The 15817-nt window shown below is 36.5% G+C and overlaps 1 protein-coding gene across 4 annotated transcripts in view; it reads left to right on the top strand.

Annotated features, from left to right (window-relative positions):
• The window catches only part of HACE1 (HECT domain and ankyrin repeat containing E3 ubiquitin protein ligase 1), a 49157-nt gene extending 38733 nt beyond the window's left edge, over positions 1 to 10424 (top strand). For 2 of the 4 annotated variants that reach the window (XM_010707563.3, XM_019613079.2), the window contains exons 20-24: positions 2109 to 2240; positions 2964 to 3062; positions 3352 to 3422; positions 8959 to 9072; positions 9552 to 10424. In XM_010707563.3, the coding sequence (XP_010705865.1) occupies positions 2109 to 2240; positions 2964 to 3062; positions 3352 to 3422; positions 8959 to 9072; positions 9552 to 9654 (519 nt within the window). In that variant the 3' untranslated portion in view covers positions 9655 to 10424. Of the gene's footprint in view, positions 1 to 2108; positions 2241 to 2963; positions 3063 to 3351; positions 3423 to 4703; positions 5079 to 8958; positions 9073 to 9551 lie in introns of those variants that run through there. The other 2 variants (XM_010707564.3, XM_019613080.2) reach the window with 2 other exon arrangements.
• The last annotated feature ends 5393 nt before the right edge of the window (positions 10425 to 15817 follow it).

Consider the following 15817-nt stretch of genomic DNA (forward strand, 5'->3'; position numbering starts at 1 on the left):
AATGGATGTCGATCCTTGTCTCACCCCAGTGCATGGGGTTGTGAAGTCAGAAAAGTACTATCTTTGCTTGCTTTACCACAAAAGAAAATACAGTACAAGCCCTTACTCCAGCTAGACTTCTCCCTTATGTTTGTGATAAGCAACTCACTGAATGAAGAATGTGTTAGTTGTACCTTTTATGCACTATGTAGGACTGTTTACAAAGTTATGAAGATATATATATTTTGTAATGTGCTCCTGAGGCTTTGGAGAGGGAATAAAATGCAAATGAAGTGAACAGAGGCAAAAACAGATTGACCATTTTTTGCTGGCATACATTATGTAAATGTAGTGGTCTCTCAGTGTGCACCAGTTCTTGTAGTCAATATGCTATGCTGTTCCAGGCTGTTTAAAGATTTCTTGTTATACCTAAAGCACAGAAACTATTTTCTTTCATAATGGATGTGTTTAATGTAAATATGTTTGTAATGCAGAAAATAAGTACTTATGTACATCATATTTATTCTAATGGATTTTTCAGAATAAGATTGTGAAATTTCCTCTCTACTTCCCTGTTTTCTGAATAGCCCAACAAGTAACAGACTTGAAAACAAATATTTTTGTTCGTGGAAGAACAATGTTAACATTACTTTTAATCCTGTTATTGCTAAAGTTTCTTATTTCTACCCAGAGCTCATGAAAGTAGTTGCAGAGGCTGACTCTCTACCACAGTTAATCTCCTTTGGCAACTCATCTAATTCATTAGAAAAAGGAGATGTCTTCAGTTTCACTGATACTAAAAACAACCGAGGGAGATTACTACATTGAAACTAGATTTTTGCTAACAGCTCTGCAGCTGAAGACATGCTTAGATATGTCTTCAGAGCTCTTTACAAATTAATTGTCCTTTTCCCCTATTATGATGATAGCAATGCATTTAAGAATATCTTCTGGCTGTGATGCAAGTAACTAAATGATGTACTTCTGTGCTCATAAGGAACTGCCTTTGAAAAAATACTTTTCACGCTTCATTTTGTTTGGCTTTCTTTTCTTGTTTAAGAGAAGCAGAGACAGATTACTTAATTGTTTTTGTACAGGTTCAAAACCTCAGTGTTACATTAATGATTTTTTTTTAAATTAAGAATCTATGTTGCATTTTTGTAAGGTGGTTGTCTTGAAGCAAGATGATGGTTGATATGGTTAAATTGGGAGGTGTATTTTATGATTTCCTTACTAGAAATCACAATTAGGAAGTAAAAACATTACTTTGAAACCATATACTTAAATCTAGAAATAGATTTCTATTTGAGGACAAATTTTCTGTTCTTGAATACTTTATTAGACTTGCATTGTTTTGTCAGGTTAAATGAGAGGTGTTTGCACAGCTTTAATGCAGGCACTTTTAAATCTGTCTCTTTCTTAAAAACCTTCCTTTAGTTGCCTGCTAGGCTTTTGTGTTTTCAACAAAAGCAGAGTTCTGGAGAATTCCTTTTCTAACGGAAGTCTTTTAAAGCAGACAGAGCCCTCAAATCTCTAAAGCATGCTAAGTATTGCATTGTCTGTTTGCGTATTTATGGTATAAATACTGTTGTCTTTCTTCCCTCTAAAAATTGAGGCGGCTTTTGAGACTTTAGTTAAAAGTTATTAATACAACAAAGTTTGCAGGGATTAGACTCTCAGAGGCACAAGAAAAGCAAGCAAGCTTTTTTGACTAGCAAATACTGCTTCAGGATGTTACCTTTTCTGAGTTACGTCACTTGGCTTCACTGTGCAACAACATGCATCAGAGGTGGCTGTATTAGATATTAGATGCAAGCACGACAAAACAAGTTTTATTCACTTATGTGGTCTTGGTCTAGGTCCATCTTGACTGTCTTCTGCTATGATTTGAGCTCTTATGTTGGGTGTTGTCTTTGGTGGAAGGAAGGAAGGAGTAAAAAAAGATCTCTGGACTCTAAGGGATCATCTGAGTTATCTTGTGTTGCTTAACTGTGTGGAAAGTGCATAGAGGACTCTTAATGCCTCAACAGGAGACAAAACTTGTAGTATTTGGAGGACTGCATTTATGTATGCATTATCAGTATGTATTTTTGCTACTGTATGTCTTAACATCATTTTCTTTTTTGCAGGCTGAGTATGTCCAGCTTGTCACTGAACTTAGAATGACAAGAGCCATTCAACCTCAGATAAATGCCTTTTTACAAGGCTTCCATATGTTCATTCCACCATCTTTGATTCAGCTTTTTGATGAATATGAACTGGTAAGCAGAGATGCCAGTACTTTCGGTCAGAGACTTTGTACAGCACCTTTCCTTGGTAATGCAATTGTGTAGAAGCAGAGCCCAAAGAATATTTATTTTGTATCTTTGTATCTTTCATTTCAGTCCTTTCATTTGCATTTATCAATGAGGATCTCAATATGAGTATTCCTGCTCATCCTACGTAGTGTCACAGGAAAATGCCAGTGATAAATGCTGTAAACTGTACCTTGAGAACTGCTGTCCGTGTGTGTGTGTGTGTGTGTTATTTTTTTTTTTTAATTTTTTTTTTGGAGGACAATTTCTTCAAAAATCATGAGATGCTGTGTAACTGTCTTCAACTTTTTTTTTTCGTTTTGTTTTGTTTCAGAATCAAATTGGAATAAGTTTTTTAGGGTAGTTTGTTATTCTGTAACTGAGGTATCTCAAGTTTTGTTTCAAGTCATGGTAAAACTTAGAGCTTTTATTTTTAAGACCATTCATCATAATTTCTATCTCTTGGTGTAGTGTGCTTCAATTAGATCATGTACAGTTGCCTGATTTCAAGAATTTTTTGATAGTAAAACTTAGTAATAACACAAGATTCTGTAAGGGTGAAACTAAGCAGAAAAAGAACTGCAATCTTTTTTAAAATTATTATTTAAAAGCATTACCTTTTAGATAGCACAAACATTTGAAATTAATGGTTAGTCAAGACTAACGAAAAGCTGTGTGCCTCTTTTGAAGGAGCTTTTGTTGTCTGGTATGCCGGAAATTGATGTGAATGATTGGTTAAAAAATACAGAATATACCAGTGGCTATGAGAGAGGAGACCAAGTAATCCAGGTAAAATTATTTTTTAAATAATAATGATTGTTGCATTTTAGTTCACAAGAAAGACGTTTTTTCTTGTTTCCGTGTGTGTGTGTGTGTGTGTTTTTGGGGAAGCTTATTTTGGTTAAAATTTGTGGAGCTTTTTTATACAGTGTCCCTGTATTAAGTGACTTAGTTATGTATAAATTTGATGTGAAAATTGCTATAATTTAAGATACAGACAATTTATTGTTTTACCATTATCTTTTCAAATGCTGTAAGTATTTGATGGAAAATACAAACTAACTTATTTCTTCTTTAGTGGTTCTGGGATGTTGTGGAAGAACTAACTCAGGAAGAGAGAGTACTACTATTACAGTTTGTTACTGGCAGGTGAGAAACTCTACATAACAAGAATTATATTGTTTGGATACTCTGAAATAAGTCAAAAGACTTCAGATTACATACCTAGAAACTGCTGTGAATATTTTGGTGTTCAATGTGTTTATCAAAATAGACAAAATGTGTGTGTTAGTACTTCTGATACCTATATTGCTTGTTAAATAGATAATTACTCATTTATTTTACTTGACTGCTTTGCAGGAGGCCTCACAGAATCATACAATTGCTCAGGCTGGAAAACACCTTTAAAGATCATGTCTAACCACAACCTAACTATACTACTCTAATAACCCTCTGCTAAATCATGTCCCTGTCCACCACATCCAAACGGTTTTTAAACACAACCAGGGATGGTGACTCAATCATCTCCCTGGAGAGCCTATTCCAGTGCTTAACATCCCTTTTTGTAAAGAAGTTTTTCCTGACATCTAGCCTTCCCCTGGCTCAACTTCAGGCCATTTCCTCTTGTCCTGTCACCAGTGAAAAGAGACCAACCCTACTCTCACTGTAAGCACCTTTCAGATATTGGAAGAGAGCAATAAGGTCTCCCCCCAGTCTCTTCTTCCCCAAACTAAACAGCCCCAGTTCCTTTAGTTGCTCCTTGTAGGACATATTCTCCAAGGCCTTTCACAAGCCTTGTTACCCTTCTTTGGACCTGCTCCAGCACCTCAGTGTCCTTTCTGTGTTGAGGTGCCCAGAACTGAACACAGTACTTGAGGTGAGGCCTCACTAGTGCCAGGTACAGGGGCAGGATTACTTTTCTAGTCCTGCTCACCACACGATTCCTGATACAAGCCAGGATGCCATTGGTCTTCTTGGCCATCAGGGCACGCTGCTGGCTCGTATTCAGCCGACTGTCCATCAGTACACCAAGGTCCTTTTCTATCAGGCTGCTTTCCAGCCACTCCTCTTCAAGTCTGGGGTTTTTGTGACCAAAATGCAGGACCTGACACTTGGCCCTGTTGAAACTCATACAGTTTACCTTGGACCATCCATCCAGTCTATCCAGGTCCCTCTGTAGTGCCTTTCTCCACTCAGGCAGATCAACACTCCCTCCCAGCTTGTTGTCTTCTGCAAACTTACTGAGGGTGCACTCAATCCCCCCCCATCAAGATCATTGATAAAGATGTTGAAGAGGAGTGGCCCCAGTACCAAACTTCTGTATAGTTAATTTGCTGCCTCAGACAATTTTGAAACAAGGAGGTAATGAATTTAATGACACTTCATATTTGCCTTCCTGTTGCATATTTATGTGTCCGTTGGCTTCTCCAGTGAGTACTGGATAGAATCATAAAGTGGCTTGAATTGGAAGGAACCTTAAAGATCATCTAGTTCCAACCCCTTTGCCATGGGAAGGAACACATACCACTGTAAGTTTTGAATAAATATAAGTTTTACTATTAGAGACAATTAGGTATGATTTTAATTGGTGTAAACAGAACTTCCTTCTCCTAAAGCTCAGTTGGATTTGATGTTAGCGCAGCATGACAAGATCAAGTGAAAGTGTAAGAAAGACTGTTTGCTTTATATAATATTTCTATATTCTAGTTGTTCTTCAGGAAAGACACTTCCTTTTATGGTGTGAGCAATAAATTTCACTTGGATCTGGGTGTGTTGCCAAGTCTGTGTATACAGATAGTTTGCAAAGTGACATACGTTGGCTGAATTTTGTAGTTACTGTTTGCTTTGTTTCTTTTTCTGGTAGTAGGTATAGACTACACCATCTTCTTAACTTAGTGTTCCCTTCATACTTGAGGATCAGCAGAGCAGTTGACCTTTTCTTTGTTTATAAATTTTGTGATTAAGTGGTGGTAAAATACAAATTTAGATCATTAAACTGTGTCTTTTATAGGAAGAAATTTCACAGTCACAGGCATATCATCAAATGGAACAGTCTTCAAAAATTATATTAGTTTCACTTGATTTATTATGAACTTGATTGCTTTTAGGGATCACAGGCAATTTAAGAAGCTAGTTTTGTGCACACTAATCTTTCTTTATCCTCTACAGAAATGATTCCTGTGATTCTTACTGCACATCTGCTGCATGTCAGCTGGTGGTCTTCCATTTTTTTTAATGAGCTAATCCATTTCTAAATCTAGATGGCAAATAAGGATCTTTAAGATGTAAGGTCATGTTTAAAATACTGCTTAAAACATTCTAAATGATAATGAACATACTGAATGCCACTTCATAGACATTTGGGATAATAACCTGGATTCTCAGGGATATTTTCTACTGAGTAAACAATTGTGTTGCCTGATTAATACATGCTTGAGCACTGTTCATCCAATAATGTCCTAGAAAGTTCTAGTTTCTGGACATAGAATATTTAGATGCCAAGCTGTGAGTTGATGTTCAGGCCAGTATTTCAAGTAAAATTTTACATTAAAGTTATATCTGATTTCAAACGATTTTTTTTTTTCTAGCTGGATACTCCACATTTTTTTAATGAGGAATTTATTTTAAGATTCTGTGTGCGCTGGTTTGCCATCTGTATTCTAAATTTCCATTATTTTTTCCATTTCCCTTTAGTCTCTTCTGCGTATTCACTTAATTGAATTTTTTTTGTGAAGCAGTACTATTCTTACTTTCCAGTTAAAGGCTATAAAATTAATTTTGTGAGTTGAATAACATTAATTACACTTATGACAATATCTTCAGTGTTTCTCTGACATCTCTAAATATTTCTGTAACCTTTCATCTTCCCTAGTCCTAAAGCTTTTTCTCTTCCATGTAGTAAAGGCTCACTTTGGTAGTTTCAGTACTTACAGCATTGAATTCATCAGTAATATTAATTTTGAGACTTTTTTTTTTTGACAGTGCACTTTCCATGTCACCTAGTGTTTCAGTGTCTGTGTTTTGGAGGAGCACACTGAAGAAAAAGCCTAAATATTCTTGTGCCAGATATTCATGTTGGGAACCCAAACGTTTCCTTAATAATCACCTAGTTTATAACTGTATTTGGCTAAATATTTGTTAATTACCCATTGGCAAATTTTGATCAGCTTTTTAGTTAACAGTTGGAAGAAAGTGTTGAGTACTTACTGTGATAAATGTTTACTAGTATTCTTTTGGCTACAGAGTTTTTAGGTTATAGTACTGTGGATGTCTGCTCTTCTGATTTAACTTAGGAGACTGCAGTTTCTGTAAAGTAATAAATAAGATAAATGCTATTTTAAGGGAAACTCAATGTATTTGATAAATGTGATAGATATGATTATTCTTAAAACAAAACATAGAGTTCTTTCTATGCTTTTTTTTTTTTAAGTGGGATTATGCAAAATCTGTTAATAAAAATAGATAGTAATATTATGATTCAGATGCAAGTTTAAACATTTCAATAGCTCTGGAGTTTCCAAAGCAATGGAATTGTATTGTTGCTTTAGCTGAAGGCTATTTGCACATGCAGTATGAAAGGTAGGATTTTGTGATCTTATTTACACATCTTTGAAAGGATTTCTTTATAACATTGGCAGTGTTTTGCTGAGATGAAAACACATACTTGGAAGTTTAAGCCAGCTATTTTGTGCACTGAAAGCCATGATTTTAATCTACTATATGAAAAGCATTTTAATGAGTTAAATTATAAAAAAAAGTTAGCTAATAGTGGGCTGTTGACAAAATGAGGTCTGTATTTTATTGCTAATTTCAATGTAGAATTCTCCTGGCTCACAGAACAAAAGATCACTGCAGGGGATGCAGCACTGTATTAGAAATGCAAGCCAAAAACATGATACAAAAGAGTGTACTGCTGTAAAATCTTTACAACTCTTTTGAACTGTAGCTGCAAACACAATTGCATTTGTACATCAGAAATGGTATGCTGCAAATAATCAGTACTTCTCTTCATGGTGGTTGCCTTATGCACCAATGCTAGGAATGATGTGTTGAATTGTGCTGCCATTAATCTAGGTGGTTGAATACTATACTTGTGTTGGATACCAAAGTTAGTTCTTAAAGGTGTTTTTAAGAAGTGTTATTGCAAGCTCTGATATAGCTCCTTAACATCTGGCAATAGCAACCTCCCCTTTTCTGCATTTTTACCATGTAAGTTTACTTAGTGGAAGCTTTACTTCCTCTTCTCTTCTTATTCTCACTTTTTAGTCACTTTGCATGTTTTTATTTATTTTCATTATCATTAATGTGTTTTCCTGTAGTCCTGAATGCTGACAGCAGTCTTATATTTTATGGAAGATTTATCTTATTTTTATCAGATTCTTTCTTTGCTAGTTACAGAATCATAGAATAGATGAAGTTGGAAGGGACCTCATCCAACTCCATGCTCAAAGAAGGATCAGTTAGAACTGGATGCTCATGGTCTTGTCTGGTCTCCAAGGACCCCACAGCTTCTCTGAGCAACTTGTTCCAATGTTTGACCACCCTCAGACTGAGAGAGGAAAGCAACAAAAAACCACCCCTCATGTTTAAATGCAATTTCCCAAGCTCTACTTTATTTATTCACCCATTTGGAAATTTAAACACATTGATCAGATTCCTCTGAGTTTCCTTGCTGAACAACCCCAGCTCTCCCTCCTCACGTGGCAGGTGCTCTGGTCCCTTTGTGTCACTTGGCTCATCTTGCTGCAGCATATCCTTGTCTCTTTTCTACCAGAGAGCACTTCCAAGTGTTTCCCACCTGGGCTGAACACAGGCAGGATCACCTCTTGTCACTGTTCTTGATGCAACCAAAGAGTCTGCTGTCCTTTGATATGAGAATGCATTGCTGGCTCACATCCAACTTCATTAGTTCTTATCCTTTTGTTGCACTTTTAAAAGACATCTGTAATGAGGACTGTAATAAAAACACGTTTTACATTGTAAAGCATACCAACTTAAGCTGATAAAATTATCTGAACTTTACTGTATTTGTCTCTGTTAGTTTAAAATCTGGGAAAGATGCTGAAGACTTCATGTCTGTTATCTATTTACACTTTAATCCTGGAAAACATATTGAAAAGGAAAAAAAAAGAATAAAATCATTAGTGAGAATGCATTCCTGATGACGTTAGTGATTTTTTTTTTTGTATATTGTTTTGCCATAGGTTATCAACAGGATAATATGATGGATTTTAGTAATTAAGGCCTGAGATATTAAATCTGAAGTACTAAATGAGAAGATGTATCAAAACACTTGGGTCAGTTGTTTCACAGGCAGTAACTGGAGAATAAACTTTTTAATAATGCAGTACTTTTTAAACTTAAACATAAAAAAATGTAAATAAGGTGTGATAAATGTAATAATGTAATAAACTGAGGTAACGGTCTTATTAAAACTGGTTGAAGAAGTGAGCTTGCTTTGCAAACAGAATTCTCCTGAATATCATTCAAAGAATTTGATGTATAGTGCAAATAAATGTAAATGTGTATGAGTATTGTAATTATAAGTATTTAGACAATGTGAATTTTGATACTGATGTGAGAAAGGGAGAAAAGTATTGGTAACTTAAGCGATATTTGCAGTGTTAGTAATGTATTTTTGGCTTAACTCCTCTTACAATGATCTAATTTCTGTGAGTATTTTCAGTTCCAGAGTGCCTCATGGTGGCTTTGCCCATATAATGGGTGGGAGTGGATTGCAAAATTTTACAATTGCTGCTGTGCCATATACTGCGAATCTTTTACCAACATCTAGCACATGGTATGTCAACTACTCATTATAACACCTTCAAAATAAAGTTGTTTTTTTTTTCTTATAAATGTCAGTCAAAAGTATTTTGAATATTTTCATTAAAAGGCCCCAAATCCTCGACAGTTCTTGGAGTATTCTCTTGCCATCATCCAGGCAGTAGTTGTATTTTGTTTGGTTGGGTTTTTTTTGCTCATTTTTCTCTACTTCAATCAAGTGAAATCAATAAGGGAATTTAAAAGTTAAATTATTGTATTAAACTTAACTACTGTGAAGAAAATAAGCCCTTTTCTGCAATATATATGAATGTTTCTCACTGGGACTGTAATGCAGAACTGGCTTTGTTTGCTCCTTGTTCACTGAATGTGACATCTTTGGAATTTTCAATTAGAAAACAAAACTTTACTCTTGCATTTCTTGTTCTGATGAGTTTTCCTTTCCTTTTTTTCTGTTCTTGTTTATTTTTTATTTTTTCCTCTTCCCCTTTCCAGTATCAACATGCTCAAGTTACCTGAATACCCAAGTAAAGAAATCCTGAAGGACAGGCTGCTTGTGGCATTGCACTGTGGAAGCTATGGTTACACAATGGCATAATGAAGTCCAGAAAACTCATCTGACTACTGATGTGAAATTCAGACTGGCAGAAGTCGTTTTTTTGGAAGCTGATAGTGGAATAGCAACTTAGATGCTGCAGTAAGGCTGAGTTTCAGAATTCATACAGGACCATCAGGTTTCTTTCTCCATTAGATGTTGTCAAAGGAACTTTGAAATTGTCACATAACTTACTTTTCTCAGAACGATGCATTTTCATTTTTTCAAATGACAGGTCTGTATGGAAATTGGTTTACATGCTTTTCATTATCACTTCAGCCCGAATTGGGAAGTTAGAATCTCTTTCTACTGTCTATTTTTGATTTTCAACTGGATGGTTGAATGGCATTTGTTTATTTTGCATTCAGCTAGCATACTGGTAATGGACAGGCTTGTACTTTATGCCTTGTTGCATGTGAAAGTGCCGTTTATTTTTTTCAGAGAACACCAGGGAAAGTTCAATTTGGATACTGTACAGAAAGACAGATCTGATGTATTTTCCATTTCTTTGCATAGTAACAGAAATAAAATTTTATAACTTTTTAGTATTTTAATGTATATAGTATGTAAAGATTAGACTTATCACTGGAAAAATATCAGATGAAATTAATAGCTAATTTGTATTAGAATTTACACTATATTCTACTGAATATTTAAAGTATTTGTGACTTTATAGTTAACTTACAGTTTAGAATTTGTAAATATTATTTAAGTTCTATATTCATTTGTTTGAATGCCTTTGCTCTTTCCTTGACATAATTGTATGTTTAAAAGTTATTATTAAATTTTAATATTTTTACCAGAATCTGAGTGTGACAAGTTTGTGTGGTTTTGTATGTTTGGGTTGATTTTTTTTTTCTTTTTCTTTTTTTTTTTTAGGATTTTGTTCATCTTGTGTATAATTTTAAATTGTTGTGGAAGTAGCTTTTGAGAAGGCATTACTAAAGTTTATGGATAGACATTATCAAATGCACAGGGAAGGAACCTGAGCTTACAGAGAGGTTAACTGTCAAGACTATAATAATTAGAATCTCATGTCAAAATTTATATAGAATTAGGGTATGTTACTCAAGTCATATGCAAAAGTGCTACACCTGTAATGGTTTTGGTTTTTTTTTTTTTAGTTAAGTGAGGATAGATTATGTATTTTTATAACAGTTTTAAAAAGATTTTATGGTAGGTCTGTATTAGCATTTTGGTTCAGGCTAAGAGTGGTTTTGTTTTTTTTAATTTTTTTAGTGAAGCTGATCATCCCTACTTGCCATGAAGAATGTGATATGGATTATTTCCAGCTGAAACTAAACAGAGAAAAGCTGTCCATGAATGTACCAAATGCTATCAGATCAACATCTAATTATGAATGCAGGACAGCATTGGTCCAAAGAGGTGATATGACGAGTTAGTAAATGAGTGCAGGCTTAACAAACACTCCAGAGAGAGAAATTTTAGAGTTCAGGTCCTCAGCACAAACAGTTTATTATTGATTTGCTCACATTCTTCTACACTGAGTGCTAATACAAGTACAGCCTCTATAGTACAGTTCACCAGCTGATCTGTATAGGATGCTTACTTGATGATGCATGGTTTTTTTTCCCCCTTTTTGGGGGGAGGGGAGGGGGATGGAGGGTTGTTTTTAATGTGTTTAATTCTTTTAATCTAAAGCACTCGTAGCCTCTTGGGAATGGGAGACAGAAATTCATGGGTCATCTGATTCAGTGGTGCCACAGTAATTTTTCTTAAGGGGAAGCTTTAAACGTAAACTTCCCCCCAAGTTCTGTTTGTGCACCACTATGCATAAGTATTACTTTAAATTTTTTTTGCAGTGCTTGTGGAAATCCATCTGACACCTTAAAGACTGCAATTTAAGGAGAATATTGCTTTTAGTTGGTAGAAAGAAGCCAGTCTTCCGGCATGGCATTTCATCGAACCCTCATGGTGGTTCAGTCAGAAGAGCCCTGACTGTTGGTTTAGTCAGCAGAGAGACACGCTGTTCCTCTGTGGCATCCTTTAGGAAGCTCAGGGAGATTATTTAGAGAGGTTTGAAGTTGGAAGATATGTGGGGTTTTAGTGCTAAATTCCAGTTATCGCGGATCTGTCAGCAGAAGTACTTCACTTTTCTGCACAGCTGGGCAGTGCCTGATTTCCCCAGCTGTGCAGCTCTCATGTCTTTGTCTGCCTCTGCTAGGTGGACTGACACAAGGAAAGCATTCTGAGTAACACACGATGTTTCCCAGGGATTAAGTATTTGCTTTCTTTAGGTAAACTGGAATTGTATCTGGGTGTAAGTACAGCTGTTTGTGTATTATGCTACACAAAACTACTTAGTTTTTCCTTTCACATGGGCGACAACTCACCAGTTACTGTGATGGGCAAAACAGACTCAGCGTAGGGATATTAATATAATTTATTGCCTATCACTTACAGCCTAGAGCAGTGAGAACCAAAAGAAAACTAAAAACACTTCGCTTTCTCCAAATGCTCTTCTGCCTCCCCTGAGGCAGTGCAGAAGAACGGGGCCTATGGTTCAACCACAGCGCTTCCCTTCTGCCGCGCTTCCACGGTTGCTCTCCATCCCCTCTCCACGTGTGTCCCTTCCACGATGCCGTGTTCCCCCAACTGATCCCACATGGCCTTCACACAGGTTGCGGGTACTCGCGGCGCCCGTGGGCCTCTGCCGGGCCGCACTGAGCCGCTGCCGTGTGCCCGGAGCTCCGACCTCGGCGCCCGCGGGGCCGTTCTCTCCCATCTCGGCTCCCCTCTCCCGGCTGCTGTCGCACAGCGGTTCGTCCCTTCCTTCTGTCTGCTCTCGCAGAGCGCACCCGGCGTCGCTCACGGCTCAGCTCTGGCAGCGGCGGTCCCTTTGGAGCAGCTGGAGCTGGTTCTGCTCTCACTTGGGCAGCGCTGAGCTCCGCTCACAGGGCCCAACCCTGCAGCACCTCTGCTGCCTTATAAACCCAATACAGAAAGCACGATGAAAATAAGTAGAAAATCGGAATAGAGCTCTTCCTGCAGTTATACCATAAATCCAGTGTCTTTGTTATTAATTTTTTTTTTTTTTAACCATTATATGGGACTGTCTGGTACAATTGACCTCGTGAAGTTACCAGGATTTAATTGCTGCCTTGCAAGACTGTTTTTAGGACACCTGTGCCCTATTAGCAACAGGATATGACAAGCCTGTTGAGAAACTACAACTTAATATAGCTTATAGTTTAGAATGATTAATTGGTTTATATTTGTTCTTTCCCACTGTGCCAGAAGAAGGCGGGGGTGAGTGTTTTATCTAGGAAAGAAAAGAACAGATGTCTTGTCACATCATAGATCATGAGCGCTCATTAACTTTTATTATCTTTATAAAATGTTAGATAGCAGAGCCTAGTTTTTGATGCTTGAAAATGTGTTATGCATCTAATGTTACAAAACCATTAAAACCATAAACTGTGAAATGTAGTTTAATGACTACTACTGTACGTTCCAAATGAATTACTATAGTCAGTAAGATTGAAAATGGAATGAAAGAGAGGTGGTGGTTAGCCTGAATTTTCAAGAGACTTGGAGACTTCCGTGCATACAGTAAAAAAGTGTGTTAGGACCACATCTGCTTTGAAAGGCTGTAAACTCTCTATTTAAAAGACTAAACTCAAAATTGTAGTTTTATTGTGGTTGGACTGTTTTTGAAGTCTAATGAGCTGATTCAGCTCTGCAAGTACAGCTCAATAATGCCTAATAAAAGCATTGCTGTTGACCTTCCAGAAACTGAACAGGAACAGAAGCCCTCTTTAGTGACATCCAGCCTGGAGGTATGTGGCATAGAAGATTGCTTTTCTAAACCTTTTGAATAAGTAAATCAATAACCTTTTTGCCCCTCACGACAGCAGGCAAGCAGTACAGTACTCCTTAGGTGTTCCTCCAGGCCTTAATATATAGAAGGTTTTCCAGTTAAATTTCCTTGCTATTAGATAGGAGGCAGTCACAGAAATTGAACCAAGCTTTCATAGTTCATTTTGTATACATCACGGATTGATTTTTCACTCCTAACAAAAGTATTCTTTGCAGTTCTGCTGCCTGAACACGAGAGGTCCTTGCAGTTCAGGCAGTGGAAGTCTGTTGCTGACACTGTCCTGCTTTGTTCCCCAGTGCCCTCCATCCAGAACCTCAATGATCAAGACAAGCTTAATTGCTTGAGACTAACCACTGCAATTGCTGAATGCATAACAGTTTTTGTAACAACATTATTTTATTTTTTTATGGGAAATAGTCTTGATATTATTTAAATATATTTGTTGAGTCCTTATTTCTTGGCTCAGTAATAGCCTTGGTTGGGTTATCTTCAGTTATTATCTAGGGTAATTTTGAATTCCTTGCAGTGTACTGTGGCTGATTATGCGTCAGCAAATACGAACAAACAGACCAATTTGCCAGTTTTCAAATTTTTCTCATTTCTTTCTTTGCAACATAGTTCCAAATTTAGTATTTTTTTTCTAGAACAAAAAACAAAAAAAAGTCTGTAATCAGAAGTCTTGCTCTAAAGCCATGCAATTGGCATTTTAAAGACCTTGTAAACAATAGCTTACAGTAAAGTTATTTAAATTATTAAAACATTAACAGATACTGAACAAGTACTTTAGCATGTCAAACTTTCTAATGCAACCTTGTATTAATACATTCAAAAAGAGTAGTGAATTGAAAAAGGAAAAAAAAAAGTACCTTTATGAAGAAAGAAGACAGCTTGTAAATTAAAGAGTTCTTTAACTTCTTATTTCTGTTGTGATAAAGCAGTCTTGAGACATCCAAAATGGAGATAATCTTTACATGGAAGGACTTATTATCTACAAAGATGAGGGTTCTTTCCTGCTATTTGTTTTCCCCTTCCCAGTTGTCTTTTCTCTTCTGTATGTAGGGAATAGTTTTCGTTCAGTGGGGAGAGGATAAAGGAGTTCTTCTTGTTCTATTGATGAGGGAAACAGATGAGAAAGGTGAGATCAGATACAGTAATGACAGTTGTTTCAGGAGGAGGACATCTTCCATAAGGCATGTTGGATGTCTTCCTAATGCTGGCAGGTCAGAGTGGAAAGCAGGTCTTACTTCTTTGAGGTTTCTCCATGTTACGTACTTATCTTTTAGTGTATATTAAAACAAGGTTTTGAGTTATGATTGACGCCGAAGTTATGCGTCTTGATTATTCAGCAGAGATGTGCTGGGGAAAGAGACCTGTTAGCTTCTGGAACTCTGAGTCAGTGTCAGCTGTTTGCCTCGGATTCTTTACACCAGTCAATCCCTATAAACTCCCGCAATACAAGATTATAAAGAAGATTAGAAAGAGGTGCTCTTTATATACAGAAAATCTTTCTGGAGTGGGTACTTTGGAAAGCCAAATAGACTCACTGTTAAATTGAACATGCAACTTATTGACGACTGTTCTGGTTTTTTCTTTTCCAGATAAGAAGTAATGAGTTCTTTTTGCAGAACTCAGGAAAAACAAAAATCAGAGGTGATGCTATCTGTATGGGAAGTCTCCTAGTGCATTAGAAAGTCTGCTCGAGTAAAACCACTTGATTAATTAATAGACTGGTAAACATGAACTGTGGTAGGAGAAAGTAGATGACCCTGTCTTAACATATCAGGAAGGCATAGTGATGCTTTGTTTAGTACCTTCTTGTTTCCACCAAAGGCTTTTGAAGTATGAGGCAGATTTTGAAAAGTGAGAGAGAAAAAAGGTGTTTTCCCAAGACAAAATAACTTTTCAGAGTTTAAGACTAGTTTCTATTTGTCTATAATTTTTATAATATGCAACAATGAATATTCAGTATATGCTTTAAATGTGCACTTTAAGTATAAAACAATAATATAGAAAAATAAAACGTTTTAATTACGTATAATATATACGTAGGTCTCTCTGAAAGTAATGCTTCCTCTTTATTTTCATGGGAGCTAGAACAGATACAAAGAGCAGAAGAACACTATTTGGTAGTACAAATTCTCAGCTACGCAGCACTCTTTTTCAAGGTAGTTACCACCAGTATCTGTGCATTTTTGCCAGCAATGAACAAGGCCCTGCATGCTGTGCTCGTGAAAATCCTTGCCAAGATTTACCTGTTGATGGGAATATAAAATAATATTCCTAAATGCATGCCAGGCTTTCCCCCCTTCCCCCCCCAACCCAACC

Source organism: Meleagris gallopavo, chromosome 2 (genome assembly GCF_000146605.3).
Source record: "Meleagris gallopavo isolate NT-WF06-2002-E0010 breed Aviagen turkey brand Nicholas breeding stock chromosome 2, Turkey_5.1, whole genome shotgun sequence".
Classification (NCBI taxonomy): domain Eukaryota; kingdom Metazoa; phylum Chordata; class Aves; order Galliformes; family Phasianidae; genus Meleagris; species Meleagris gallopavo.